The sequence below is a fragment of the Microtus oregoni genome, unplaced genomic scaffold, assembly GCF_018167655.1.
Source record: "Microtus oregoni isolate MIOR12 unplaced genomic scaffold, Mior012 000016F_ref0000370, whole genome shotgun sequence".
Taxonomy (NCBI): domain Eukaryota; kingdom Metazoa; phylum Chordata; class Mammalia; order Rodentia; family Cricetidae; genus Microtus; species Microtus oregoni.
In genome coordinates, this window is record NW_024543075.1 from 3,445,625 (window position 1) to 3,473,238 (window position 27,614).

General features: G+C 53.0%; 1 protein-coding gene across 1 annotated transcript; it reads left to right on the forward strand.

The window, feature by feature from the left end:
• The first annotated feature begins 1,185 nt into the window (after positions 1-1,185).
• Muc6 (mucin 6, oligomeric mucus/gel-forming) lies at positions 1,186-27,306 on the forward strand. Its single transcript, XM_041666869.1, has 34 exons — positions 1,186-1,246; positions 4,903-4,956; positions 5,111-5,351; positions 5,421-5,547; positions 5,822-5,912; positions 5,997-6,109; positions 6,270-6,477; positions 6,601-6,723; positions 7,060-7,180; positions 7,284-7,422; positions 7,503-7,607; positions 7,717-7,789; positions 7,885-8,022; positions 8,270-8,431; positions 8,519-8,613; positions 8,695-8,827; positions 9,039-9,288; positions 9,375-9,427; positions 9,527-9,636; positions 10,079-10,230; positions 10,421-10,562; positions 10,646-10,756; positions 11,261-11,446; positions 11,549-11,788; positions 12,494-12,650; positions 12,844-12,987; positions 13,804-13,866; positions 14,326-14,361; positions 14,750-14,929; positions 15,481-15,699; positions 15,912-15,930; positions 16,669-16,732; positions 25,453-25,541; position 27,306. Coding segments are annotated over exons 1-34 (4,200 nt in total).
• The last annotated feature ends 308 nt before the right edge of the window (positions 27,307-27,614 follow it).

Here is a 27,614-nt window from a genome sequence, read left to right on the forward strand (position 1 = left end):
TGGGGCTTGGCTTAGCTTGGCTATGAGATAGATACAGGCTCATTTAGGAATCCAGACTCAGTAGGGCTAGAGCCAATACCAAGCCTGCAATGGACACAGCTAAGGGCTGGTCCTGAGTTCCTTCAGGGGTACAAGTGGCACCCCTCAATACTCGCTGGAGTGACCAAAAACACCACCAGGAGATCTAAGTTCCATGCCCCTGGCTCCCAATGGGACTGGACAAATTCAGTGATTCAATGGACCCTACCTCACATTCTGGCTGAAAGATAATCTCAAGGAAGAACCTGCCCTTACCTCACCCCAACCTTACCCCTGATTCTGGCCCGCAGCCTAACCTTTGTTCTAACCCTAGCATTAGCCCCTTAAGGGCCTGGCATGCACCCCACCTTTGGCCCCCACCTCTCATATTTCCAGGAGTCCATCTTCCCAGTAGGTTTGGCCAGCTGTCTAAGGGGACCCCACAGCTCACTCAACCCATGGAGATGCTACAAAGGTAACTTCACCTACCCAGCAAGAACACAGATCACAGCAACCAGTGCTGGGGACCACCCCCCCAAGTACAGGCAGCAGGACCCCTCCCCAGGTGGTCTTTCTCCTGGAGGGAAAACTCACAATGAATAGAGTAAACCTGGCAAACAAATGTCTCTTGAGGTTCCAGGATCCAGGGTGGAGCCTGGATTGATTACCTGGCAGGGTCAGCAGGAGGCCCAGTCTCTCTGATACCCCCCTGGACCAGGCCCATCTCAGGCACCCAGGTGTGTGACTGATGGTGTCCATGGTGATCTGGCAGTTAGGACGGATTGTGACAGGACCCACCATGGCCCCAAGGACGGCAGGAAGCAAGAGGTGCATGTGGGCCCCTGGGGTGCAAGTGTAAGGCCCCCCACTGGGAGAAGAAAGATAAAGGGGCCACAGCCACTGCAGAATTTTCCAACGAAGTCTTGAGCCCTGATAAAGCAGAACCCCATATCCTGTTTGGCCACTGCTGTGCCCTGCAGGCGGTGGCGATCACAGGCCTGGAGTATGGGGCACAAGTGGGTGCGGCAGGGGAAGGGCACACCATCCCTATATAAGCTGCGGAGAGCCAGACACTCAGGTCGCAGCAGAGGCAGCAGCAAGACTGCCTAAGCGCCCAGCAGTAGAAGACCGGGGCTGGTGGCCGCCTTCTGCTCCAGGGGTGCCACCATGTTCAGGGGTCAGCAGCTGCTGCTGTTGCTGTTCTTCAGGGGATCCCTAATCAATGCTGGTGAGTGGGCATCTGCTAGGCTATACCCGGGGCGGGGACAGGTACCCAATGGCCTCCAGAGGACCCTGTGCGTGGGAGAGTCTTCAGGTCTTCTCGCCTCGTTGACTCTGCCTAAGACGGGCTACCCATGCAGACACTGATGGACAGGAGGCAGAAGCGGCCCAACAAACTACTCAAACCTGTCTACCTCCTGTGAGCTGGGTTTGGTAGCCAGGAAAGGAACATGCTCACCTGAAATGGGGATGGGGCTCCCTCTTGTACAGTCTCAGCAGTTCTGGTGACAGCAGCGCACAGTGGTAGCAGCGGGGCAAACCTGGCATTCTTCCCCCTCTCCCATGGCTCTGGCCCTGAGAGGTCTTTGAGGAGCCTGGGGTACGTAGGGACAGGGGCATGTGTCACCCTCACAGAGTTGCTTTTTTGGTGCTGAAGTCAAAATTTCCAGGCTCCATTACTCCTGACCTAACCCACTAACAGAACTGAATGGTCTCAGCTTCCCCTTCTGTGCCACCCCAAGCCACAGTTCTGCATGCCAATCACCAGCTATCAGAGACGTCCCCTGAAGGGAAATCATATAGCGCCCACCCTCAAAATACACCCAGCCTGGGGGTAAAGGTGCTAGGAGGGTCTCAGGCTTGAAATAACGTGATGCCCTCCCACCAGGCTGCTCTGCTTCTCCCCAGCAATGGTCTTCCCACTAAATAAGGCCAGTTGTCCGCAACAAAGGTAGCGCAGAACACCATAAAGCAATGCCTATAGGCCCTACCTGGGACCCTGTCTTGCTTCTTACCCAGCATTCCTGGCAGAAAGAGAATGACATGTTGACTAGAACCAGGTCCCTTGGGTCTAGAGCCAGGGATAGGAGACTAAGTCCCAGGAGGACCTGAGGGGGCTGGGAAGCTGAAGGGACAGAGCTGCTCCAATAGCAGGCTGAGTGCCACTCTGTGCAGCCTAGAGGGAGGGCAGAGATGGGAGAATATGAAGTTAGACAGGCCAGATGGGACCTGAGGCTACAGAAGCTGGGAAGGAGACACCTGAGGCAGTGGGATTAACCCAAGACAGGTAAGGTCACCAAACAGACTGAAGGAAAACCATATGAACGAGTCCCCTTGGGCCACGGCAGAGGAGTCAGCTAACACAAGGTGCAGATGGTCCTGGTAGAAGGGGCAGTGATGTTGGTAATCCCCTGAACATCTTCAAAAGAGCGTGTAGTTCAAAGAAAATCAGGGAAGCCAGACTCAAGTTGGGGCCCAGAAAAGGGAAACTTGTCAGGGGAGGGAGCCACCTACATGGGACAGGAGCCCCTTGGGAGCACGCCAGACAAAACAGTGAGGCAATGGAGCCAGACCCATAGGACCAAGAAGGACCAGGACCTCACCATTTGCTACTCACACCTCCTAGAATGAGGTGGCCTCCAGCATTCTCATCCTGCCTGAAAGACAGCGAAATCTGAGCTACTGAGGGTGTTGCCCCGGGAACCTAGCCCATTCTCCACACCCTTAAGAATCACTGGACAGGGGCAGGTACCGCTTCCTAGCCATTACTTTAGATCTCCCCTTCCCATTGCGGGCTGGATCCTGAGTGGGGAATCTAGTGATGAACCAGGCTGAGGTTCAGTGAGAGTCCCATTCCTGCCAGACCCCCCACTGTATTGCCAGAGAGAGCCTACGTCCCAAGAAGCACCCAGAAATGCCATGGTAGTTCTTCCTCATTAGCACAAGTCACACAAGCCCCCAGCTGGTCCATTCTGCTCTTGGTGTTACTCAGAAGTGCACATATTCTGGGAGTGACTGGTGGTAATGACAGAGAGAGCATCTTGCCCAAAGCTCCTGAGATGACATGAGGGCTATCTGTCGCGTTAATGGGGAAGCTGATTCTTGGCTGCTCTGGCTAGCTAAGCAAGCATCCCCTTCCTCTCTCACTGCTCCATGTGAGACTCTCCTGAAGTTATACTTGGTTCAGGAGGATGCCCTTCCTCAATACAGGGGACTGTTCCTTGATTGAGAGTGTGTATATGCACAGCTGTGCTCCCCAGCTAGAAACAAACACCCCCAAACACCTCAGGAGAGCTTGGGGTAGGGCCCAAGTAGAGAACTGAATCCCAAAGGATGGAGTGTGGGGGCCAGCTGGTTAGCAGGGAGGAAAGCGTGTCAGAGAAGGTGCTGGCAGAGGGATCGGGACACTACAGCCCATGGGAGCCCCAGAAGAACCCTCCCTCACATAGTCATCTTGTGGTTGCCTGTCCCTGACTGGCGGTCACTGTGACCCATGCTATTTGGCAATGGTCACCACATTCCAAGGGCCCACTACAGCTGTCTTAGAGGCTGCCAAGGAGGAAAAAGCGAAGAGAACCAAGCACAGGGCCCCAGATGGGGGAGTAGGTAGCTTCTGGGTAGTTTACAGGATAGACTCACAGGGAGACCAGACAGCCAGAGCAGGGACACAAGGAGTGGCCTGGCAGAGGAGACAGCCAAAATCTGTCTCAGCCCTCTGTCCTCTCCTTGTTGTCCTCTCCTACCTCTCAGCACACCCCAGGCCCACCCTCTTGTATCCTTCCTTACCAGAGTTTCACAGAGATGAGTCCTGTGCAAAGGAGGTCCCCTCGGAGCCCTGGCTCAACTGAGCAGTGAATGGGGAGTGATCCTGGCAGACAGGCATCCATGCTTAGCATATCCCTACCTGACATGGCACTTGCTCCCCAGGGATGTCCTGCTAGCTCTACTCCAGCCATCTCTCCAGCATGCCCCAGAGTAGCCAGCACCCTAGGCCCTGTTCTCATGTTATGTCCCTAGCGAGGCTGCCCTCCCGTTCCAGAATGCACAGTGGCAGCTGACTACTCTTCCTTGCTTTGTGTGCCTACCCCGCCAAGTCACTTAAGCAGCATGTGTGTGCTGTATGAGTGGCTGCCACCTTCCGGGGACCCTGCAGGAACAAGCCGTGTGCTGTAGACTATAGCACCTGACATGGTGACAGGCACCAAGCAGGAGCTTCATGCAGCCCAGGCTAAGCCAAAGGTGGAATATATGACTGAGTGAACAAACCAGGAAGTAATGAGAGCAGGAAAGATGTTACAGCTGGGGAAAACTGAGCTGGGATGCCAGGGCTCGGGCTGGACTCCACCTCTGTCCTCCCTCAGAGCCTGCTACCTACTCAGTTAAGCATACTGTGGACAACTTGTGCTGTTTACAACAGGCTGCTGCTACAAACGACAGGCAAATGGTGGGTATGCACTTGGCCAGACCTATGCAACACTAACCATGAGTCCCTGCCCATGCAGGTCTGGACACCACCTCCTTTGCCAACCTAAGTCCCTGGAAGCTGAGGGACTCTCCACAGACAGGTGAGAGCCAACAGCATCCACATGGCTGTTGACCAGAGTACCAGAGGCCCAATGGCCCAGTGTGCAGAAAGGAGGGGGCCACACCTCAACACACACACACACACACACACACACACACACACGCATGCACACATACTTAACTGACCACACCCAAGTATAGCATGCAGGTCTTGGGGGTGCTGTGGTTTGGGGTTTTCTCACGAAGGATTCAGCAATGGAAGTCACAGTTCAGGCTCCAGTCAAGAGTTCTCATCCAAGGCACTGTAACCTCTGTGCCTACCCCTGGGGGAACACTGAGTTGTAGCTTCCTGCCTTACAGGTGCCTGGACTGGAGATGCCACCGATTCTAACAGTGAGGATAGCCTGCAATCCTGTAAGGCCTAGACAGAAGGCAGACCCTGGGCTAGAGCTGAGTGGGCATGTGGGGTTGGGGCTATGGTGGGCTCTCCAGGGTCCCAGCTTCTGGGTCAGGTTGTCCCTGTCTGGTCACTGGACTCAGGACTGGGAGTGTGTCATTTTCTTTGCAGCATCAGAAAAGGGCTGGTGCTCCACGTGGGGAGCTGATCACTTTTCTACCTTTGACCGCCATGAGTATGAGTTCAGAGGGATGTGCAACTACATCTTTACGGCCACGTGTGGGGGTGCCTTGCCCACCTTCAGCATCCAGTTGCGGAGAGATAGGGATGGAAACATCTCCCGAATCATCATGGAACTGGGGGCCTCTGTGGTCACGGTGAACAAAGCAATCATCTCTGTCAGGGACATTGGGTAAGCTATGAGGCAGGGCAACCAGGAGCAGGGGTAGAAGGGACAGCTGCTAACTTGTCTTACCCACAGGGTTGTTAGCCTGCCCTATACCAGCAATGGTCTCCAGATCACACCATATGGCCAGAGCGTGCAATTGGTGGCCAAGCAGCTGGAGCTGGAGTTAGTTGTCATGTGGGGACCAGATGCCCATCTTATGGTGAGAGCCATGAGCTGACAAACAGTATTCAGGAAGGGCCCTCCTCAGAGTCCCAGAAGCCCAGACTGGCAGAACAGTACTGACTGTAGGCCAGCAACCCAAGACAACCCGAGCTTAAAGAGCAGCTCAGTTTCCTCGTTTGAAAAGGAGGAGGAGTCAGCTGGGAAAGAAACCCCACACCCCAGAAAGGGCAGGGTGGGCAGGTGGGAACACCTGAAATCTGGGTGGGGAACCCCTATGCATTCACACAGGGACCAACAGTGTCACCCCGCAGGTCCTGGTAGAGAAGAAGTACATGGGCAAGCTGTGTGGACTGTGTGGGAACTTCGACGGGAAGACAGATAATGAGTTTCTAAGCGAGGACGGTAAGCTGGCTTGGGGCTGAGTGGCTGAGGCCCAGGTCCCTCAGTGGTCTGTTCCTCATGCTGACCTCTGTCCTATGTCCCCAGACAAACTTCTGGAACCTTACAAGTATGCTGTACTCCAGAAGCTAGATGACCCCAATGAGATCTGTGCCCATGAGCCTATTCCCAGGCCTACCACCCTGAAGACCTCTAGATACGTATGTGAGGTGGCCCAGAACCCAGACTCAGAACATGACTGGCACAGGAGGGGGGCGTGTAAGGGTCTCTGCTACCCCCACTTTCAGCTTCCCAAGCTCTGGGTATGTATGATACAAGAGGTGACCTCACCCATATGACTTTGAGTGGCTCTCTATTCAGGCCCAGATCTGCAACCAGCTACTGACCCTGGTGTCCCCTGGGTGTGATGTGCCTAAGGAGTCACTGGTGCTGAGCTGCCAGGCAGACATGGCTAAGTGTGCCCAGCCAGGTCAGCAGAATTGCAGCTGTGCCACGCTGTCTGAGTACTCCCGTCGCTGCAGCATGGCCAGCCAGCCTGTCCGCAACTGGAGGACCCCTGGACTCTGCCGTGAGTCCTAGTCAGGGTCAAAGGGAAAGTAGCCCGGGTAGGGGGGGAGCTAAGCGAAAAGGAAGTGGGAACTGTAGAAGGTGGGCAGAAATCTTCTTACCAGACTATGCCTGCTGCCTGCAGCCGTGGGCCAGTGCCCAGCCAACCAGGTGTACCAGGAGTGCGGGGAGGTCTGTGTCAAGACTTGCTCCAACCCACAGCACAGCTGCTCCAGCTTCTGCAACTTCGGCTGCTTCTGCCCCCATGGTGAGGACATATACCAGCACCCACCTTTTCCCAAACTCACTTGCACGCTGGCCCAGCTTGGCCTAGACATTCTGTATCTCAGTCCCGGGTCCAGGCCTTATCCACCCACCCCCAAACTTCCAGTCAACCCAGGACTCCCTGCAGAGTGAGCAGGAGGAAGGAGGACCTCAGAGTACTAAGGAGAGGTGGGCTTGGAATCATCCAAGGCAACTTCCTAGGGCTGGCAGGGATGGGGGAGGGCAGAGGTGGGACTGACTGACCAGCCAGCTAGGGAGAAGTCCTCACAGTGATAGGCCACCTAAGGAACATCCATCCAACCTGAGCCCGTGCCCTTAGGTACACTGCTTGATGACATATCCAGAAACCACACCTGTGTGCCAGTCAGCCAGTGCCCCTGTATGCTCAATGGTGTGATTTACGGCCCTGGGGAGATCACGAGAACAGCCTGCCAAACCTGGTGAGTACAGAGAACGAGTTCTACTGGCATGGAACCTGAGAAGGGGCACTATTTACCTTGGGCCTCACAATCCACCGGGGACTATTCCAATGCCCACCTGTAGCCAGTGTACCATGGGCCGCTGGACGTGCACAGAGCAGCCATGTCCTGGGCACTGCTCCCTAGAAGGTGGTTCCTTTGTCACCACATTCGACGCCAGACCCTACCGCTTCCATGGCACCTGCACCTACACGCTTCTCCAGGTAAGAGGAGCCCCAGGGTTGGGGGGAAGGGAACAGTGTGCCCACCCACTCACCCCTCCCCTACTCACTCACCTCCCCAGAGCCCGCTGCTACCCAACAATGGCACCCTCCTGGCTGTGTATGACAAGTCAGGTTACTCCCATTCAGAGACCTCCCTAGTGTCTGTCATCTACCTGTCCAAGAAGGTAAGGCTACCTGCCCTGAATCAAGCACATGCTGGGGACAATGGCCTGCAGACCTAGCATCTGGCTCCTGCTTCTCTTACTCCCTACTCGTATTCCTCTGTCCCTCCAGGACAAGATTGTGATCTCAAAGGATGAAGTGATCACCAACAATGGAGACACCAAGGTGCTGCCATACAAGACACGTAAGTCCTTCTGGGTCTGGCACTGAGAATTTTGTGTTGCTGTGCCTTTGGGGGTTGGCAGCAGGGACAGCCTACTTAGCCCTGAAATCTTGCAGACAACATCACCATCTTCAGGCAGACATCTACCCACCTCCAGATGGCTACCACCTTTGGCCTGGAAGTCATGGTCCAGCTACAGCCCGTCTTCCAGGCCTACATCACAGTCGGACCCCAGTTCAAAGGCCAGACCAGAGGTGAGTCACTCACTGACCTGCTGGTCACTCCCAGTCAGCCTGGCTGTCTCTTCTGCTGCAGCTAGATGCAGAGGGGACCCAGGAGTGCCTTGCGCTGGCTCTCCACATCCAGGGAACCCACAGACACAGCCCCCTGAGGACAGTGGTGACTAATGAGAGGGGCATAGCTGTACGGAGGAGATAGGGTATACGGAGGAACTGGGTGGGAGGGCCAGGACTCAGTTGCTCTCACATCCTGCCCCTTTAGGGCTCTGCGGCAATTTCAACGGAGACACGACGGATGATTTCACGACCAGCATGGGCCTTGATGAAGGCACCGCCTCACTCTTTGTGGACTCATGGCGTGCAGGGAACTGTCTAGCTGCCCTGGAGCGGGAGACTGACCCCTGCTCCATGAGCCAACTCAACAGTGAGTCCCCTGCACCCCCACCTTCAGCCACCTAAGCCTGTTGGTGGGAGGGAACAGGATACCCACAGCTGTACTTGTTGTCCCCAGAGGTGTGTGCAGAGACCCACTGCTCCATGCTGCTGAGGAAGGGCAGTGTCTTTGAGAAATGCCACACGGTGGTGAACCCCCAGCCCTTCTACAAGGTGGGTCCAATGGGCATTGGAGAGGGGGAAGTGATAGCAGCGGATGCAGTCCTTAACACCTGGGTCCTGCCCTCCCCACAGAGGTGTGTGTACCAGGCCTGCAACTATGAGGAGACCTTCCCTCACATCTGTTCTGCACTGGGGGCCTATGCCCATGCCTGCGCCTCCCGAGGTGTCCTGCTCTTGGGCTGGAGGAGCAGCGTGGACAACTGCAGTGAGTGCTGGCTGTGGTGAGAGGGTGGAGAGGAGTCAGGAGCAGGGCTGTGGACACAGGACAAATGGGAGCCTGGACCCCAACAGAGCCCCTGTGCGCATCTTGAGGAATTTGAGGGCCTTAACCTCCGCTCAGCCATTTCTCATCCCCAAGCCCCAGACCCTCTCCCCACAACTCTCTGCCCGAGAACCTGACCTCTAGTTTTCCACAGCTGTGCCTTGCACTGGCAACCGCACGTTCAGTTACGATAGCAAGGCCTGTGACCGCACCTGCCTGTCTCTGTCGGACCGTGAGACCGAGTGCCATGCGAGTGCTGTGCCGGTGGATGGCTGCAACTGTCCTGAGGGCACCTACTTGAACCACAAGGCAGAATGCGTGCACAAGGCCCAGTGCCCCTGCCTGCTGGACAGCTCCAAGTTCGTCCAGGCTGATCAGTCGACCATGATGAATGGGGTCATATGGTATGGAGGGCATGGCTGGGCAATGCCTGGTTTGTGAGGGGTCCCGCACACCTGTAAGCTCATGGGTCCCTGCCCCTTTCTTATAGTTACTGCATCAATGGCCGCCTGAGCTGCCCACGGCAGGCAGAGATGTTCTTGGGTAAGTGGATACTAGGAGTTGGCCATGAGGCCATCCCATAGGACCCTACACCACCTGGTGTCCCCCAGTCCACCTGACCCGTGTTCTTCTTCCCTGCAGCAACCTGCGCAGAGCCCAAGACCTTCCAGTCCTGCAGCCAGTCATCAGAGGACAAGTTCGGGGCTGCATGTGCCCCCACATGCCAGATGCTGGCCACAGGCATTGACTGTGTAGGTAGTGAGGAGGGTTTCCATGAATCTTCAGGAGCCCGATGCAGGGCAGGGCTATGCTGCACCTACAGTATCTCTCTAGTCATATCTGCATCTCCATAGCCAGTGCTGGTGCTGAGTCAGAAGCTGGTTGGCAGCGAGGTAGCTGGAGGACAGGGTCTATACAGTTGTGTGAGGACATGGACTGGCTGCTGCTTGGGAACTATGGCCACCTGTTCCTGTGCATGTGGCAGCCCATTCTGATAAACACACACACATGCAGAGAGAGAGAGAGAGAGAGAGAGAGAGAATGAATATGTTACTGGAAGGGTGGCTTCTCTAGAAGCAAAACTCAGCTACCCACAGAAGGCTGGACAAAAGGAAAGAAGACATGGGGAAGTCTCAGGAGCTGGAGCTGGAGTAGCAGAGTGCTGAGAAACTAAGAACCCCGTCTCCCCACCAGGTACCCACCAAATGCGAATCTGGCTGTATTTGTCCTAAGGGGCTCTATGAGAACAGCAATGGGCAGTGTGTGCCTGCAGAGGAATGCCCATGTGACTTTGCAGGGGTGTCCTATCCTGGCGGTTCTGAGCTCCATACTGACTGTAAGACCTGGTAGGTCATGCCTTAGTCTGAACACACAGAGCCTAAGTGCCATCTGGGCAGGCAAGGACTCCCAAAAGTAAGTTGTTCCAGGTAGGGCTCTCAGAGGTGGGGTATCCTAGGGTCATGGCCCAGGTCTCCAGCCCACCTCCTTGTGTGGAAGGACTGTCTCTTAACTACTCCTCCCCCTCCATCTCCCCAGCACTTGCTCACAGGGAAGGTGGACCTGCCAGCTCAGCGCGCAATGCCCATCCACCTGTGTCCTCTATGGCGAAGGCCACGTCATAACTTTTGACGGACAGCGCTTTGTGTTTGATGGCAACTGCGAGTACACTCTGGCCACGGTAACCACTGGGCCAAGTGCCAAAGGCTGCAAGAAGCCAGGGTGGGGACCATGAGGGCTTTTCTTCAATATCCTTTCCTGCAGGATGACTGTGGTGCCAACAGCTCACAGCCTACCTTCAAGGTCGTGACAGAGAACGTCATCTGTGGGAAGTCAGGGGTCACCTGCTCCCGAGCCATCAAGATCTCCCTGGGTGTAAGTGGCTGGGCCCCACGGGGTGGGAGTTCCCAGGTCTCCCAGCTCCACCTTCATTGCACAGCCCTTCCACCATCTCTCATTTGTATCACGGGAAGGGGTGGCAGGAGAATGGTGACCGACTGAGTAGTTGCACACTCAGAACTAGCGGCCACATGGTCTCCACCAGTTTCCCAGGGATGTATAGCATTTGAGGGACACAAAGTAAAGGTGCTCTCCAGGAAGCTAAGCCTGAACCTTCTATCCGGAACTGGCTCCCAGCAGACACTCCTACACATTGTTTCATTGTTCTTGTTATTGTTTTCAGACAGGGTCTCATGTAGCCTAGCTTAGCCTCAAGTTTCTCAGGCAGTTTAGGCTGGCTTTGAAATCTTGATCTTCACAAAGATGGGAATTTATTATGTTGGATTACACCTCTACCTTCCAAACACTCAAATCAAAGACACCCTGGGTACTGGGGTAGGCAGGAAAAGAAAGCAAATGGTGACAGCCCTCCCCACACAGGGGCTATCCATCACAATGGCAGACAGAAACTACACAGTCAGCGGGGAAGAACCCTTGGTGCACCTTCAGGTGAAGCCCAGCCCCCTGAATCTGGTCCTGGACATAGACATCCCTGGAAGGCTCAACCTGACGCTCGTGTGGAACAAGCACATGAGCGTCTCTATCAAGATCCGCCGCGCCACCCGGGTACGCACCGCACATCTGCCAGCCAGCCATGGGTCCCAGCTGGTCTCGGGGTGAGGGATTCCCCACCAAGCCTACATGGTTCCCCATCAACTGCTCCCACAGGATGCCCTCTGTGGCTTGTGTGGCAACTCCAATGGGAACATGAAGGATGACTTTGAGACACGCAGCAAGTACGTGGCATCCAGTGAGCTGGAATTTGTGAACTCATGGAAGGAGAATCCACTATGTGGGGATGCGAGTTATGTGGTGGATCCCTGTAGCCTAAACACCTTCCGGCGCTCCTGGGCTGAGCGCAAATGCAACATTATCAACAGCCAGACCTTTGCTCCCTGCCACAGCAAGGTAGGCCCTGTCCTCCAAGATGGAGGCATCAGACACAGTCCTCCTACCACGGGACTCCAGTTTGGCTGGAGGGTATCAGGTGTGGAGAGGGGAATACCCATCACCAGAGGCCAGAGCCATCTACAAGTTAAAGAGATGGTTAAAGTGCCCCCAGACCTCTGTCCACTAGAAGACCATAGCAGACAACAGTGAGTCAAGTGTCACCTCAGGCAGACAGCTGGCTGCTCTGGGATGCATGGTCCAGAGAAGAGATATTCAGTCATAAGGGACCAGCCATGGCCAGGGGTGAGTTTTCATAGACTCAAGAGTTTTTAGTACAGCTCCTGATCCTTGGTGCTCAGAAAGAATGACAGGGGGCTACCCCAGGCGGTGCAAAAGCCCTGTAGCCAGGGGCCATCTGTGTTCAGGAAGGTAAAGAAGGGAGTAGAGAAGATCAGGTATGCAAGTAAGAGACGCACTGCCTTGGTCTGCCACACCCTGGTTCCAACAGGAGTTGTCTCTCACAGACACCGCTGGGCAGGGTTGACTGAGCACCAATAGCACCCACTTCTAGAAGGTAGCAGCTACTGACAATGGCAGCTTACACTAGAAGGTGCTTTCTCAGAGTTCCAGGGCACTCCCCCAACACCTATACCCCAAGGCTGCAAAGTCTAACCCCAGCCTGCCACCACTGTAATGCCAACAGGAGACCTCTCCCCTCCACAGGTATACCACCTGCCCTACTATGAGGCCTGCGTGCGTGATACCTGCGGGTGTGACATGGGCGGAGACTGTGAATGTCTGTGCGATGCGGTGGCTGCCTATGCCAAGGCCTGTCTGGACAAGGGCGTCTGTGTGGACTGGAGGGCCCCAGACTTCTGCCGTGAGTGTCTCACCCCATGTTCAAACCTGCTCAACCCAGGGGCCTACCTGGAAGCCTCTCTCCAGGCTGGCACCGGATGCCCTGCAGGGCAACCCTGGGTCACCAGCCGTTCCCCAGGCTCTCCCATAGAACCCAAGCCCTTCATACCGGCACTCGGGCCTTGATGCCAGCTGATGTACATCCTTCCTCTCAGCCGTCTACTGTGACTTCTACAACATTCACACACTGGTGGGTGAGAAGGAATACCAGTATTCTCAGAAGGCCAACTGCACGTGGCACTACCAGCCCTGTCTCTGCCCTGGCAGCTTGGGGACCTTCCCGGACACAAACATTGAAGGTATGGGGATGCACATGCGGTGCATGCGGCTTTTGTTCGTGCGTGTATTCACATAGGTCTATTTGTTTATTCTCTCATGCAGATATATTCACAATGCATCCATTCGTTCACACACAGATCCACTCTCATGCATGCATTCATCCACACATTACTCGGCACACATCTGCCCTACAAGTACACTCATTCACACACACAATCACTCATGCACACTCAGCAAGTGTGCCCTGAATTCCAGGCCTTGCTCTTGACTGGGTACATGGCCTCACACAAACTAGCCCTGCTCTCTGGCCTGGGGAAGATCCTTAAAAACCAAAATAAGGAATTAAACTGCCCAATAACACACCACACAGTGGGAGGTTAAGACAGGTCCACAGTTAAATGGGTTGCTGCTGCTCTAGAGTCTGGCGGAGTGAAAGATAAGAGAGGCCAGGAGCTGGGACAGACAGGAGTCTCCACATCAAAAAAGAGCAATTAGGCCAGTCATGGTGGTACTCGCTTTTAGTCCCAGCACTAGGGAGGCCAGAGGCAGGCAGATTTCCCTAAGTTCAAAACCATTCTGAGTCACATAGTGAGTTCCAAATCAGCTAGAGCTAAATAGTGAGATGTCTCAAAATCAGAAGCATAAAAAGGCAGTTAAAACACAGGCACCAAGAGCCAAAACAAGGACACACAGGGCAGAGTTCTAGAGTCCGGAAGGTGACTTTAGAGCTGGTGTGATGTGAGAGGAAGGAGGTGGTGGCAGGAGCATTGAGTAGGGAGCAGAGAACAGTAGTGGGTGCGAAAAGGAGGCTGAGTCTGACCATTTTTTTGCCCCAGGCTGCTACAACTGCTCTCAGAATGAGTACTTCGACCACACAGAAGGGACCTGTGTACCCTGTGGTAAGTCTAGCAGGTGTCCTTGCCACCAGGTAGTACAGCCCTTGTGTGGGTAAAATCCATCAAGCCTGTCCAGCCCAGTGACTCCTTCCTAGATCCTCTCCCTCAGGACACTGACGCAGAGGCTCGAACAGTGTCACAGGACACAGCAGAAACAAAAGTGCAGCACTGGTCCCCTTGGCCTCAGTTCTATTCCCCATCTCAGCCATTACTTAGCCACAATCTTAGGGCAGAGTACCCCAAGCCAGCAAGGTAACTTGGGTACATGATGGGAATTTTCCTATGAACCCAGCTCTACGCTACCCTGCCATGGCACCCTGGCTGGTCTCACACTCTCCCTGCCAGGCTGACGAGGGAGGGAGGGAGGGAAGGAGGGAGGGAGGAAGGGAGGGAGGGAGGGAAGAGGCAGGAGAGGAATACGATAGTCAGGCAGCAATTCCTGACGACTCTCTTCTCTTGCAGCACCACCCGCTACCACACTACCGCCAGCCACCACAGGTGATTGCTTACCCACTTGGTACCACAGGATGAAGGCTTCCCGCCTAGGGCTTACCCTAGCTCCAGTGGACAGCCCTCTCTACCCCACCAGCCCAGTCTCTGCATCTGCCGGGTCCTGGGAGGGTGGGTAATGTACCTTGCAGTCCCAGGTCAGAAGGGAAATAGCAAATAGCATAGAAAACTTAGCCCCCGGGCACCTGACTGACTTTATGTGAAGTAGGAAGCAGGGCCTTGACAGATAAGTCCGCCAGGAGTTCATATTGCCTTCATAGGTCCATGAGCCACTCTGAGCCTTTTGCCTAGCATTCAGTCAGCAGATCAGTCTCTTCCCAAAGAGGCACCAGAGCCAGGTCCTGCCCATTCATGAGAGTACATATGCCCCACACAGGTTCACAGCCTACCACACCAACCCCCACCAGCACCGAGTTCCGCAGTTCCAGCTCTGCAGCTACACCTATGGGCCCCTCCAACTTCCCAGGGCTTCTGACTCCACCACCTTCAGCCCCATCCTCCACTGAGGAAGTAACAGGATGGACCACCCCCAAGAAATCTACAGTCTCCTCAGGAGGTAAAAAGGAGGGGACGCAGTAGAAGCCCAGGGTATGGTGTAAGCATCACCGCCTTCCCACTGAGATATGCCTGCAGGCAATGCTCAGCACAGAGTTCCCTGGGCATGAAAGGCCAGGTGAAAATTTTTCTGAAGACCTAGCTTACAACTCAAGCTAGCTGGTCACTCAGAGTGGACACTCAAGGTCATCTGAAACTCCCACTAGAATATATGAGGGATCTGCTGGGCCTCCATCCTGAAGCCCGCCCCACTCACACACGGCAGCAAACCCAGATGCTGCTGGGGACACCAAGGAGAAAGGAACATCTGTCCAAAGAGCAGAAGTGTGGGCAGAGGGATGATCAGTGGCCCATGAGAGTCTGTGGTCACTGCCCTTGAGATGAGCCCAGCTAGGGGAAGTTGCAGGCTGGGAAAGAAACAAGACTCGTGTTCATCAAACTATAAATAGATAACAATAAGTATCATGAAGGCAGGAGCAAAGAGCAAGGGACTCAAATATGCATCTGGAAAAAGCAGGTGGGAAGCAGTATTGCCATGACTTTCCTCTACAGAATACTCTCCGACTACTGTGGGTACCACACCACTGACATCAGGTTTGCCTCCTACATCCATACCGAAGTCAACACCTACAAGGCTCCCAGTGACACAGGCTACAACTAAGCCCACAGCATCTTCCTCCAGCTCGTCCACAAAGACCACAGCTCAGTTCACAGAGAGTACCACAGTAACACCACTAATCTCAGCAAAACCTGGGATGTCCACCAGCCAAGGTGAGTCAAAGCCCATGGGAAGCAAGGGCACCTGAGTCAAATGTTCACCTCTGACCCTCAGTATTGCACATCCAACTCAGAGAGAGGGTCTGTACTGATCAAGGGGTGAGGGAGAAGGGAAGTCAATGGGGAGAGGAGCGGCAGAAGGAAATGGACACAGCATGACTCCCAGTCACACCTCAGGCCACTGGACAGTCAAGTACAGGAGAAAGGGGCTACATCAGGAAACATGTGCAGAAGGGAAGGTCAAACAGAACATTCCAAAGAAAGCCAAGTGCCTCACTGAGCTAGGAAACTGGCTTAGAAAACAAAGTTAGAAAACAGAAAATCCAGTCCAGGAACACAGCACAGCATATACGAAGGACTGTGAACATAAACTGAACATTGTTCACTGCCATGATCCACAGTGACATCAGCTCAACAGGAAAGTCACCGTCCAGCCACAACAAGCCGAGCAACTGAGACCACAGAACTACCTCTCTCGGGAAAGACCACCCTGACCACACAGCAAACAGGGCAAAGCAATACCCTACCACCACCTACTACAAGCACTTGGACCCAAAACACATTATCACAAACCAAGCCGACACTCGTGCCCTGGACCACACACTCTCAACCAACCACTTCTTTCCACACTACAGAACAGTCCACAAATGCTCCATCAGAAACACCTATCAAGACAACAACCACCATTTTGCAGACACAGAACTCACTGCCCTCTGTAAACCCAACACTTTCTACAGCACAGGCACCAACATCTCAGGCTCTCATGACACCAACTGCATCACATGTACCGCCATCACCATCCACAACACACCCACCTACCACAATATTTCAAACCACCACAGTCAAGGAAGCAGACACAACACACACATTAGCCTCAGGCACCTATACAACCAAATACATGACACAAAGTCAAACCTCATTCTCCACAGAAACCACCTCATCGTCCTTAACACACCCTTCCAGAACAACACAGCAGCAGTCCACATCACTTCCTCCCACTACAGTGTGGAAAAAATCAACGATGGGTGTAAACAGTAGTCCGGAAGTCCACACAACATCAGGACCACCAAGTCGTCCTAATACTCCACATACCACAGACCTTTCACCCACTGTTCCTGTCTCCAGTACAATACAGACCACAGGGACCCCATTGAGAACGTCTCTGCAGACAACTATCACGAAATCAACCCCTTCAACTCCTCAAACTGCATCCACAAAATTGCCATTAACTTCAACTTCCTCTGTGACATCAAATTTAATGACAATGAGCAGCCACACGAGCCAACACACATTATCACTACCCTCAACATCCATGACACTAGAAACTGCTCTCCCACCAATGATGGAAGACACCACAACTCCACAACAAGCAACAATACCTGATACTTACAAATCCACTGCCACAACCCAAACCAAGAGCTCTTTCTCCACATACAAGACATCTACTTCCCACAATCCACAAACTTCCACGTTGACCACATCTCAATCAACATCAGCTCCCGTCTCTTCCATCTGGACCACATCCACTTTGGGTGTAACTGGCACCCCTGTGGTACACACCACCTCAGGTACACATAGCAGCACCAAAACTCCATATACCCCACAATCTGCACCCATAACTGCTACCTCTAGTACAACACACACCTCCAGGACCTCAGGAATTTCCCAAAAGACCACCATCACCTTCCCGACATCATCACCTTCACTGACCTCTGGGACCACAGCACAGTCATCTTTGTCAACTTACACTGTCACAACTTCTGAGGCACTTAACACCCCAACAAGCCAACAGACGACATCATCAGTTCCCACATCAACTTTCCCAACACCATCAGGGCCTCAGACCTCTATGGCCACATCACAGCCACCATTATCAATCTCCTCTGTCACAACTTCTGAGGCACTTAATACCCCGACAAGCCAACAAACGACATCATCAGTTCCCACATCCAGGCCACAAAGCACCACTCTACAAACCACAATGCAGACTACAGGAACCCCACATACACCAACAGCTGACATTTACACAACCACAGCTACCACACAAGCTCACAACTCATTCTCCACAGAGAGCACATCTACTTCCAACAATACACAAACTTCCATGTTGACCACATCTCAATCAACATCAGCTCCAGTCTCTTCCATCTTGACCACATCCACTTTGGGTGTTACTGGCACCCCTGTGATACACACCACCTCAGGTACACATAGCAGCACCAAAACTCCATATACCCCACACTCTGCACTCACAGCTGCTACCTCTAGGACAACACATACTTCCAGTACCTCAGGAATTTCCCAACAGACCACCATCACCTTCCCTACATCATCACCTTCTCTGACCTCTGTGACTACACCACAGCCATCTTTGTCAACCTCCTCTGTCACAACTTCTGAGGCACTTAACACCCTGACAACCCAACAGACGACATCATCACCTCCCATATCAAGCCCACACAGCACCCCTCTACAAACCACAGTGGAGACCACAGGGACCCCACATACACCAACAGCTGTCATTTACACAACCACAGCTACCACACAGTCTCAAAGCACATCCTCCACGGGCAGAACCTCTACTTCCCACCTTTCACCCACTTCCTCCATGACTGGCCATCCGTCCACATCAGTTCCCGCTACAACCATATCAACTGGGACCACCATGGCTGTAACTGGTAGTCCCGTGTCCCAAACCACCTCAGTGACACCTAGCAATCCTCAAATGCCACACACCACACATCCTTCATCCACGGCTGTTTTCTCCAGCACAATACACACCACAGGTCTCCCCTCAGAGACCTCCATACAGACCACCTCCAACGGCCCATCCACATCAGGTCCTCAGACCTCGTCCACACACCTGCCACCATTATCCACCTCCTCTGTGACACCAACTACCGAGATATTTAAGACGCCAACCAGCCCTCACTCGGTATCACTGGCCTCCACCTCCATGCCATTGAGGACTGTTCTCCCAACCACCCTGGAAGGCACAAGGTCATATAGTACATCAATACCTGTCGCTTATACAACCAGTGCCATCACCCCACCCAAAAGCACACTTTCGACAGACAGGACCTCAACTGCCCTCCTCTCACAATCTTCCTCCATCACACCTACTCAGTCAACATCAATTCTACCATCTACCAACTCGATGAAGCCTACCATGCCTGTAACTAGTACTCCTGTGTTCACAACCACGTCACACATGCCGAGCAGTGCAAACACTGCATACACCACACACTCTCAAACGACAGCGGCTGTCTTCAGCACCATACACACCACCTCTCCCCACTCTGCATCACCTGAGCAGTCCACAACAACCTTCCCAACACCATCAGGGCCTCAGACCTCTATGGCCACATCACAGCCACCATTATCAACCTCCTCTGTCACAATTTCTGAGGCACTCAACACCCCGACAAGCCAACAGACAACATCATCAGTTCCCACATCCAGGCCACACAGCACCACTCTACAAACCACAGTGGAGACCACAGGGACCCCACATACACCAACAGCTGTCATTTACACAACCACAGCTACCACACAAGCTCACAACTCATTCTCCACAGAGAGGACATCTACTTCCCACAATCCACAAACTTCCACGCTGACCCTTTCTCAATCAACATCAGCTCCAGTCTCTTCCAGTTTGACCAAATCCACTTTGGGTGTAACTGGCACCCCTGTGGTACACACCACCTCAGGTACACATAGCAGCACCAAAACTCCATATACCCCACACTCTGCACCCATAGCTGCTACCTCTAGTACAACACATACTTCCAGTACCTCAGGAATTTCCCAACAGACCACCATCACCTTCCCTACATCATCACCTTCTCTGACCTCTGTGACTACACAGCCATCTTTGTCAACCTCCTCTGTCACAACTTCTGAGGCACTCAACACCCCGACAAGCCAACAGACGACATCATCACCTCCCATATCAAGCCCACACAGCACCCCTCTACAAACCACAGTGGAGACCACAGGGACCCCACATACACCAACAGCTGTCATTTACACAACCACAGCTACCACACAGTCTCAAAGCACATTCTCCACGGGCAGAACCTCTACTTCCCACCTTTCACCCACTTCCTCCATGACTGGCCATCCGTCCACATCAGTTCCCGCTACAACCATATCAACTGGGACCACCATGGCTGTAACTGGTAGTCCCGTGTCCCAAACCACCTCAGTGACACCTAGCAATCCTCAAATGCCACACACCACACATCCTTCATCCACGGCTGTTTTCTCCAGCACAATACACACCACAGGTCTCCCCTCAGAGACCTCCATACAGACCACCTCCAACGGCCCATCCACATCAGGTCCTCAGACCTCGTCCACACACCTGCCACCATTATCCACCTCCTCTGTGACACCAACTACCGAGATATTTAAGACGCCAACCAGCCCTCACTCGGTATCACTGGCCTCCACCTCCATGCCATTGAGGACTGTTCTCCCAACCACCCTGGAAGGCACAAGGTCATATAGTACATCAATACCTGTCGCTTATACAACCAGTGCCATCACCCCACCCAAAAGCACACTTTCGACAGACAGGACCTCAACTGCCCTCCTCTCACAATCTTCCTCCATCACACCTACTCAGTCAACATCAATTCTACCATCTACCAACTCGATGAAGCCTACCATGCCTGTAACTAGTACTCCTGTGTTCACAACCACGTCACACATGCCGAGCAGTGCAAACACTGCATACACCACACACTCTCAAACGACAGCGGCTGTCTTCAGCACCATACACACCACCTCTCCCCACTCTGCATCACCTGAGCAGTCCACAACAACCTTCCCAACACCATCAGGGCCTCAGACCTCTATGGCCACATCACAGCCACCATTATCAACCTCCTCTGTCACAATTTCTGAGGCACTCAACACCCCGACAAGCCAACAGACAACATCATCAGTTCCCACATCCAGGCCACACAGCACCACTCTACAAACCACAGTGGAGACCACAGGGACCCCACATACACCAACAGCTGTCATTTACACAACCACAGCTACCACACAAGCTCACAACTCATTCTCCACAGAGAGGACATCTACTTCCCACAATCCACAAACTTCCACGCTGACCCTTTCTCAATCAACATCAGCTCCAGTCTCTTCCAGTTTGACCAAATCCACTTTGGGTGTAACTGGCACCCCTGTGGTACACACCACCTCAGGTACACATAGCAGCACCAAAACTCCATATACCCCACACTCTGCACCCATAGCTGCTACCTCTAGTACAACACATACTTCCAGTACCTCAGGAATTTCCCAACAGACCACCATCACCTTCCCTACATCATCACCTTCTCTGACCTCTGTGACTACACAGCCATCTTTGTCAACCTCCTCTGTCACAACTTCTGAGGCACTCAACACCCCGACAAGCCAACAGACGACATCATCACCTCCCATATCAAGCCCACACAGCACCCCTCTACAAACCACAGTGGAGACCACAGGGACCCCACATACACCAACAGCTGTCATTTACACAACCACAGCTACCACACAGTCTCAAAGCACATTCTCCACGGGCAGAACCTCTACTTCCCACCTTTCACCCACTTCCTCCATGACTGGCCATCCGTCCACATCAGTTCCCGCTACAACCATATCAACTGGGACCACCATGGCTGTAACTGGTAGTCCCGTGTCCCAAACCACCTCAGTGACACCTAGCAATCCTCAAATGCCACACACCACACATCCTTCATCCACGGCTGTTTTCTCCAGCACAATACACACCACAGGTCTCCCCTCAGAGACCTCCATACAGACCACCTCCAACGGCCCATCCACATCAGGTCCTCAGACCTCGTCCACACACCTGCCACCATTATCCACCTCCTCTGTGACACCAACTACCGAGATATTTAAGACGCCAACCAGCCCTCACTCGGTATCACTGGCCTCCACCTCCATGCCATTGAGGACTGTTCTCCCAACCACCCTGGAAGGCACAAGGTCATATAGTACATCAATACCTGTCGCTTATACAACCAGTGCCATCACCCCACCCAAAAGCACACTTTCGACAGACAGGACCTCAACTGCCCTCCTCTCACAATCTTCCTCCATCACACCTACTCAGTCAACATCAATTCTACCATCTACCAACTCGATGAAGCCTACCATGCCTGTAACTAGTACTCCTGTGTTCACAACCACGTCACACATGCCGAGCAGTGCAAACACTGCATACACCACACACTCTCAAACGACAGCGGCTGTCTTCAGCACCATACACACCACCTCTCCCCACTCTGCATCACCTGAGCAGTCCACAACAACCTTCCCAACACCATCAGGGCCTCAGACCTCTATGGCCACATCACAGCCACCATTATCAACCTCCTCTGTCACAATTTCTGAGGCACTCAACACCCCGACAAGCCAACAGACAACATCATCAGTTCCCACATCCAGGCCACACAGCACCACTCTACAAACCACAGTGGAGACCACAGGGACCCCACATACACCAACAGCTGTCATTTACACAACCACAGCTACCACACAAGCTCACAACTCATTCTCCACAGAGAGGACATCTACTTCCCACAATCCACAAACTTCCACGCTGACCCTTTCTCAATCAACATCAGCTCCAGTCTCTTCCAGTTTGACCAAATCCACTTTGGGTGTAACTGGCACCCCTGTGGTACACACCACCTCAGGTACACATAGCAGCACCAAAACTCCATATACCCCACACTCTGCACCCATAGCTGCTACCTCTAGTACAACACATACTTCCAGTACCTCAGGAATTTCCCAACAGACCACCATCACCTTCCCTACATCATCACCTTCTCTGACCTCTGTGACTACACAGCCATCTTTGTCAACCTCCTCTGTCACAACTTCTGAGGCACTCAACACCCCGACAAGCCAACAGACGACATCATCACCTCCCATATCAAGCCCACACAGCACCCCTCTACAAACCACAGTGGAGACCACAGGGACCCCACATACACCAACAGCTGTCATTTACACAACCACAGCTACCACACAGTCTCAAAGCACATTCTCCACGGGCAGAACCTCTACTTCCCACCTTTCACCCACTTCCTCCATGACTGGCCATCCGTCCACATCAGTTCCCGCTACAACCATATCAACTGGGACCACCATGGCTGTAACTGGTAGTCCCGTGTCCCAAACCACCTCAGTGACACCTAGCAATCCTCAAATGCCACACACCACACATCCTTCATCCACGGCTGTTTTCTCCAGCACAATACACACCACAGGTCTCCCCTCAGAGACCTCCATACAGACCACCTCCAACGGCCCATCCACATCAGGTCCTCAGACCTCGTCCACACACCTGCCACCATTATCCACCTCCTCTGTGACACCAACTACCGAGATATTTAAGACGCCAACCAGCCCTCACTCGGTATCACTGGCCTCCACCTCCATGCCATTGAGGACTGTTCTCCCAACCACCCTGGAAGGCACAAGGTCATATAGTACATCAATACCTGTCGCTTATACAACCAGTGCCATCACCCCACCCAAAAGCACACTTTCGACAGACAGGACCTCAACTGCCCTCCTCTCACAATCTTCCTCCATCACACCTACTCAGTCAACATCAATTCTACCATCTACCAACTCGATGAAGCCTACCATGCCTGTAACTAGTACTCCTGTGTTCACAACCACGTCACACATGCCGAGCAGTGCAAACACTGCATACACCACACACTCTCAAACGACAGCGGCTGTCTTCAGCACCATACACACCACCTCTCCCCACTCTGCATCACCTGAGCAGTCCACAACAACCTTCCCAACACCATCAGGGCCTCAGACCTCTATGGCCACATCACAGCCACCATTATCAACCTCCTCTGTCACAATTTCTGAGGCACTCAACACCCCGACAAGCCAACAGACAACATCATCAGTTCCCACATCCAGGCCACACAGCACCACTCTACAAACCACAGTGGAGACCACAGGGACCCCACATACACCAACAGCTGTCATTTACACAACCACAGCTACCACACAAGCTCACAACTCATTCTCCACAGAGAGGACATCTACTTCCCACAATCCACAAACTTCCACGCTGACCCTTTCTCAATCAACATCAGCTCCAGTCTCTTCCAGTTTGACCAAATCCACTTTGGGTGTAACTGGCACCCCTGTGGTACACACCACCTCAGGTACACATAGCAGCACCAAAACTCCATATACCCCACACTCTGCACCCATAGCTGCTACCTCTAGTACAACACATACTTCCAGTACCTCAGGAATTTCCCAACAGACCACCATCACCTTCCCAACATCATCACCTTCTCTGACCTCTGTGACTACACCACAGCCATCTTTGTCAACCTCCTCTGTCACAACTTCTGAGGCACTTAATACCCCAACAAGCCAACAGACGACATCATCACCTCCCATATCAAGCCCACACAGCACCCCTCTACAAACCACAGTGGAGACCACAGGGACCCCACATACACCAACAGCTGTCATTTACACAACCACAGCTACCACACAGTCTCAAAGCACATTCTCCACGGGCAGAACCTCTACTTCCCATCTTTCACCTACTTCCTCCATGACTGCCCATCCGTCCACATCAGTTGCTCCTACCACTGTATCAACTGGGACCACCATGGCTGTAACGGGTACCTCCGTGTCCCAAACCACCTCAGTGACACCTAGCAGTCCTCCAACGGCACACACCACACACCCTTCTTCCACTCATGCTATCTTTAGCACAGTGCACACCACAGGTCTCCCCTCAGTGTCATCCATACAGACCACTTCCAATTTTCCAAGCTCATCTGTTCCTTGGCCGTCATCCACACCACTGTCATTATTTCCAACGTCTTCTCTGTCCTCCACTCCCAAGTCCCCTAACACCCCAACTCTCCAACACACACCATCAGTTTCCACATCTATGTTACTGAGTACAATTCTTCCAACAAGCCCAATGATGAGTACACGTTCTCCCACCACAGAACCACCTGTCTCCTCTAGTACAACTGCTACTACCCCAGTTAATTCTGCATTTACCACAGCAACAACTCCCTCGGAGCTGAGCCCATCCTCAGTTCCCCACAGTTCTGTTTCCCCTTCCCCTTCTCTTCCAACAAGCTTCCCATCCACTGTGGTTTCTCTCAGTAGTGTCCCACATTCTCCCTCTGTTCCTTCCCCCACCTCTCTCCGGTCCACATCTTTTCACTCTTCAGCATCCTCCCATTCTTCTTCCATGACGTTCCCTCTCACTCCTACTCCCAGCTCAGCATCACATTCGCCATTGTTCACTATCCCCGCCACAGTGTCTTATCCTTCATCCGTTTCTTCCTTTGAGTCCCCAACTACTGCCTCTACTCCTGTTATTTCCTCTGTTTTACCCCTTGTCACCTCGTCCATTCCTTCCTCTGCTCTCCCCACTTTCTACACAACTCCCACCCTATCTAGTAGGCCCACCGCCAGCATTAGCCTTTTATCCACTGCCAAGACTACATCTTATGTCCCCACCTTTTCTTCGTTCTCCTCAAAGTCCACCACTTCCCAGTTTACTTCCCTCACTACCCAAGCCTCTACATCCGGGCTGCTGTCTTCAACCATGGGCATGACAGTCTTCCCAAGTTCCCCAGACACCAACCACACGGCTAGACCCCCTGGTACCAGCCCACTGCCTACAACTGCGTTCCTGAGCAGCCCTGCTACTACCAGTGGAAGCTCCTCGCCTTCTACCCTAGTGTCAGCCTCCAAACCGGACTCTTCGATCTCTCCATCCCCCCAACCTGGTAAGCGGTGCCATTGGCTGACTCCTTGGTCCCAGCCTACTTACATTCCAGTTGTTTACTCCACAGAATTCTTCACAAGAGTGGTCTGCTGTATAGTGTGTTTTTCCTCCCATTGTCCTTTGGTGCTTCCATGAATGCCTGATCCTGAAGCTTCTTTTGGGTATTTGTAGACCTAACTGCAAGTTCCTTTCTCTTCGCCTCTCACAAGCACTATTCTGTATTCCCCCATCTGTCTGAATTAGGGACTTGATCCCATACATTTCAGGCCCATTTGACTTCTCTAGCCCGTTTCCTGCAAGGAACTCACCAGTGGCCCATATGCCTCTCTTGTTGCTAACGTCTCTAAGCAGCGCTCCACACCTGCCCCTTGGGAAGCTAACATGTGAGACCTGGTTGTTGCTAGCATCTCTAAGCAGCGCTCCACACCTGCCCCTTGGGAAGCTAGCATGTGAGACCTGGTTGGGCCTCAAGTTAGGGGACATGCAGTCTACGTCAGTGCTAAAGAAAATGATAGCCTTAGTCCTCGCCCAGCTCATCCGAGGGGACATGCAGGAGGCACAGGAGGGATGGAGGCCAGGTAAGGCCTGGAAACTAGTGTGTACATTTCTCATTGCTGTGGACCCAATGACAACCAGAGTCCCCACAGGGCAGTGATCCCTACAGGGTCAGCCTGCACAGGAACATGAGTTCAACATATACTGTGAAGACACCTGATTTGAGTGTTCCTCTCAAGACACCCACCTTGGGACCAGGCTCTGCACACATGCTCTAGGCCTCCCTTGTGCAGGAAGTCCTCACAGAGCCAGCAATCAGTTCCTGTCTTATGGTTACAGACTGTCACTTTAAGTTCAGGCTCTTTCCCTAGAAAATGGCCTCGGGAAGTGAGGAGAGAAAGCAGAGTGTCATTTGAACAGAAGAACACCAGACAATCAGAGCAGGGATAAGTAAGCACAGGAGAGAGACGATAAATATATGGAGCATATCTGTCACCCACAAATCATTTTTAACTTAAACCGTGTTGTGTGGAAACTTGCAGGAGCCAGTTCTCTCATCATGTGACTTCTAGGGACCTGTTGGACCATCTTACCAGCCCCCAACTTTTTGTTTTGTTTTTCAAGAAAGGGTTTCTCTGGCTGTCATAGAACTCTCTCTGTAGACCAGGCTGGCCAGGAGATCCATCCGCCTCTGCCTCCCAAGGGCTGGGATTAAAGGCGTGCGCCACCACCACCCGACCCCAATTTTTAACTTTGTAACCCAAGTACCACTGGGTAGTATCTAACCTGGGCTCTTGAACTCACTGACTTCCCACCTATGCCTCCTGAGTGCTGATTCTACGGGTGTCCACCCCCAGACACTGCCCCCACTGGCAGTTCCGAAGGTCAAGAGAGCTGCCAGCCTGCTGAGACATCACCACCACCATTTGTCACTGGATATCATAGCCTCTGAAACCCTTCCAGAAGTCCAGAGCAAAAGGCTTTCTCTGCTGTGTCCCTTAACTCAGGTGGCACAATGCTATTCTCAGATACTGCATGATCTTTTGTGAGGGATCCTCCTTCGGTCCTTAGTATTTCCTACATCCAACAGACCTAAGACACTTTTACTGGGGATTGTGGATGATGACTGACTCAGATCTACCTGGGCCTGGTTCAATGTCAGATTCTTTAAGGAAGCCTTGAATACTGAAGGGAAAGCTGCTACACAGAGAAGAGAGTCGGGTGGGGACTAGGATGGAACTGAGACCTGCTCTTGGGCCTCCATCTCCAGAGACCTGCAGCTTGCAGGAAGAGGAGCGAGAGATTACCTACCAAGGCTGCACAGCAAATGTGACTCTACCTCGTTGCCAGGGTTTGTGTGCCTCCTCTGTCAGGTGAGTTTTTGGCAAACACCCTCCTTTTCGCTGGGACCCAAACCCAACCAAGAGCTGGGTTCTCAAAGTTTCCCACACCTATTCTGACAAATAGAGTGGTTAGTGGTTCTCAGCCTATGGGGTCGTGACCCTTGGGAGAGGGGTTGAATGACCCTTTCACTGTCACCTAAGACAATTGGGAAACACAAATATTTACTTATGATTAA

Coding starts and splice junctions, on each gene's coding strand:
- Muc6 (XM_041666869.1), top strand. CDS start 1,186: ATGTTCAGGGGTCAGCAGCTGCTGCTGTTGCTGTTCTTCAGGGGATCC. Junction 14,362..14,749: donor ACTACCGCCAGCCACCACAG/GTGATTGCTTAC, acceptor TGCCCCACACAG/GTTCACAGCCTACCACACCA. Junction 16,733..25,452: donor GGAAAAAATCAACGATGGGT/GTAAACAGTAGT, acceptor GTTCCTGAGCAG/CCCTGCTACTACCAGTGGAA.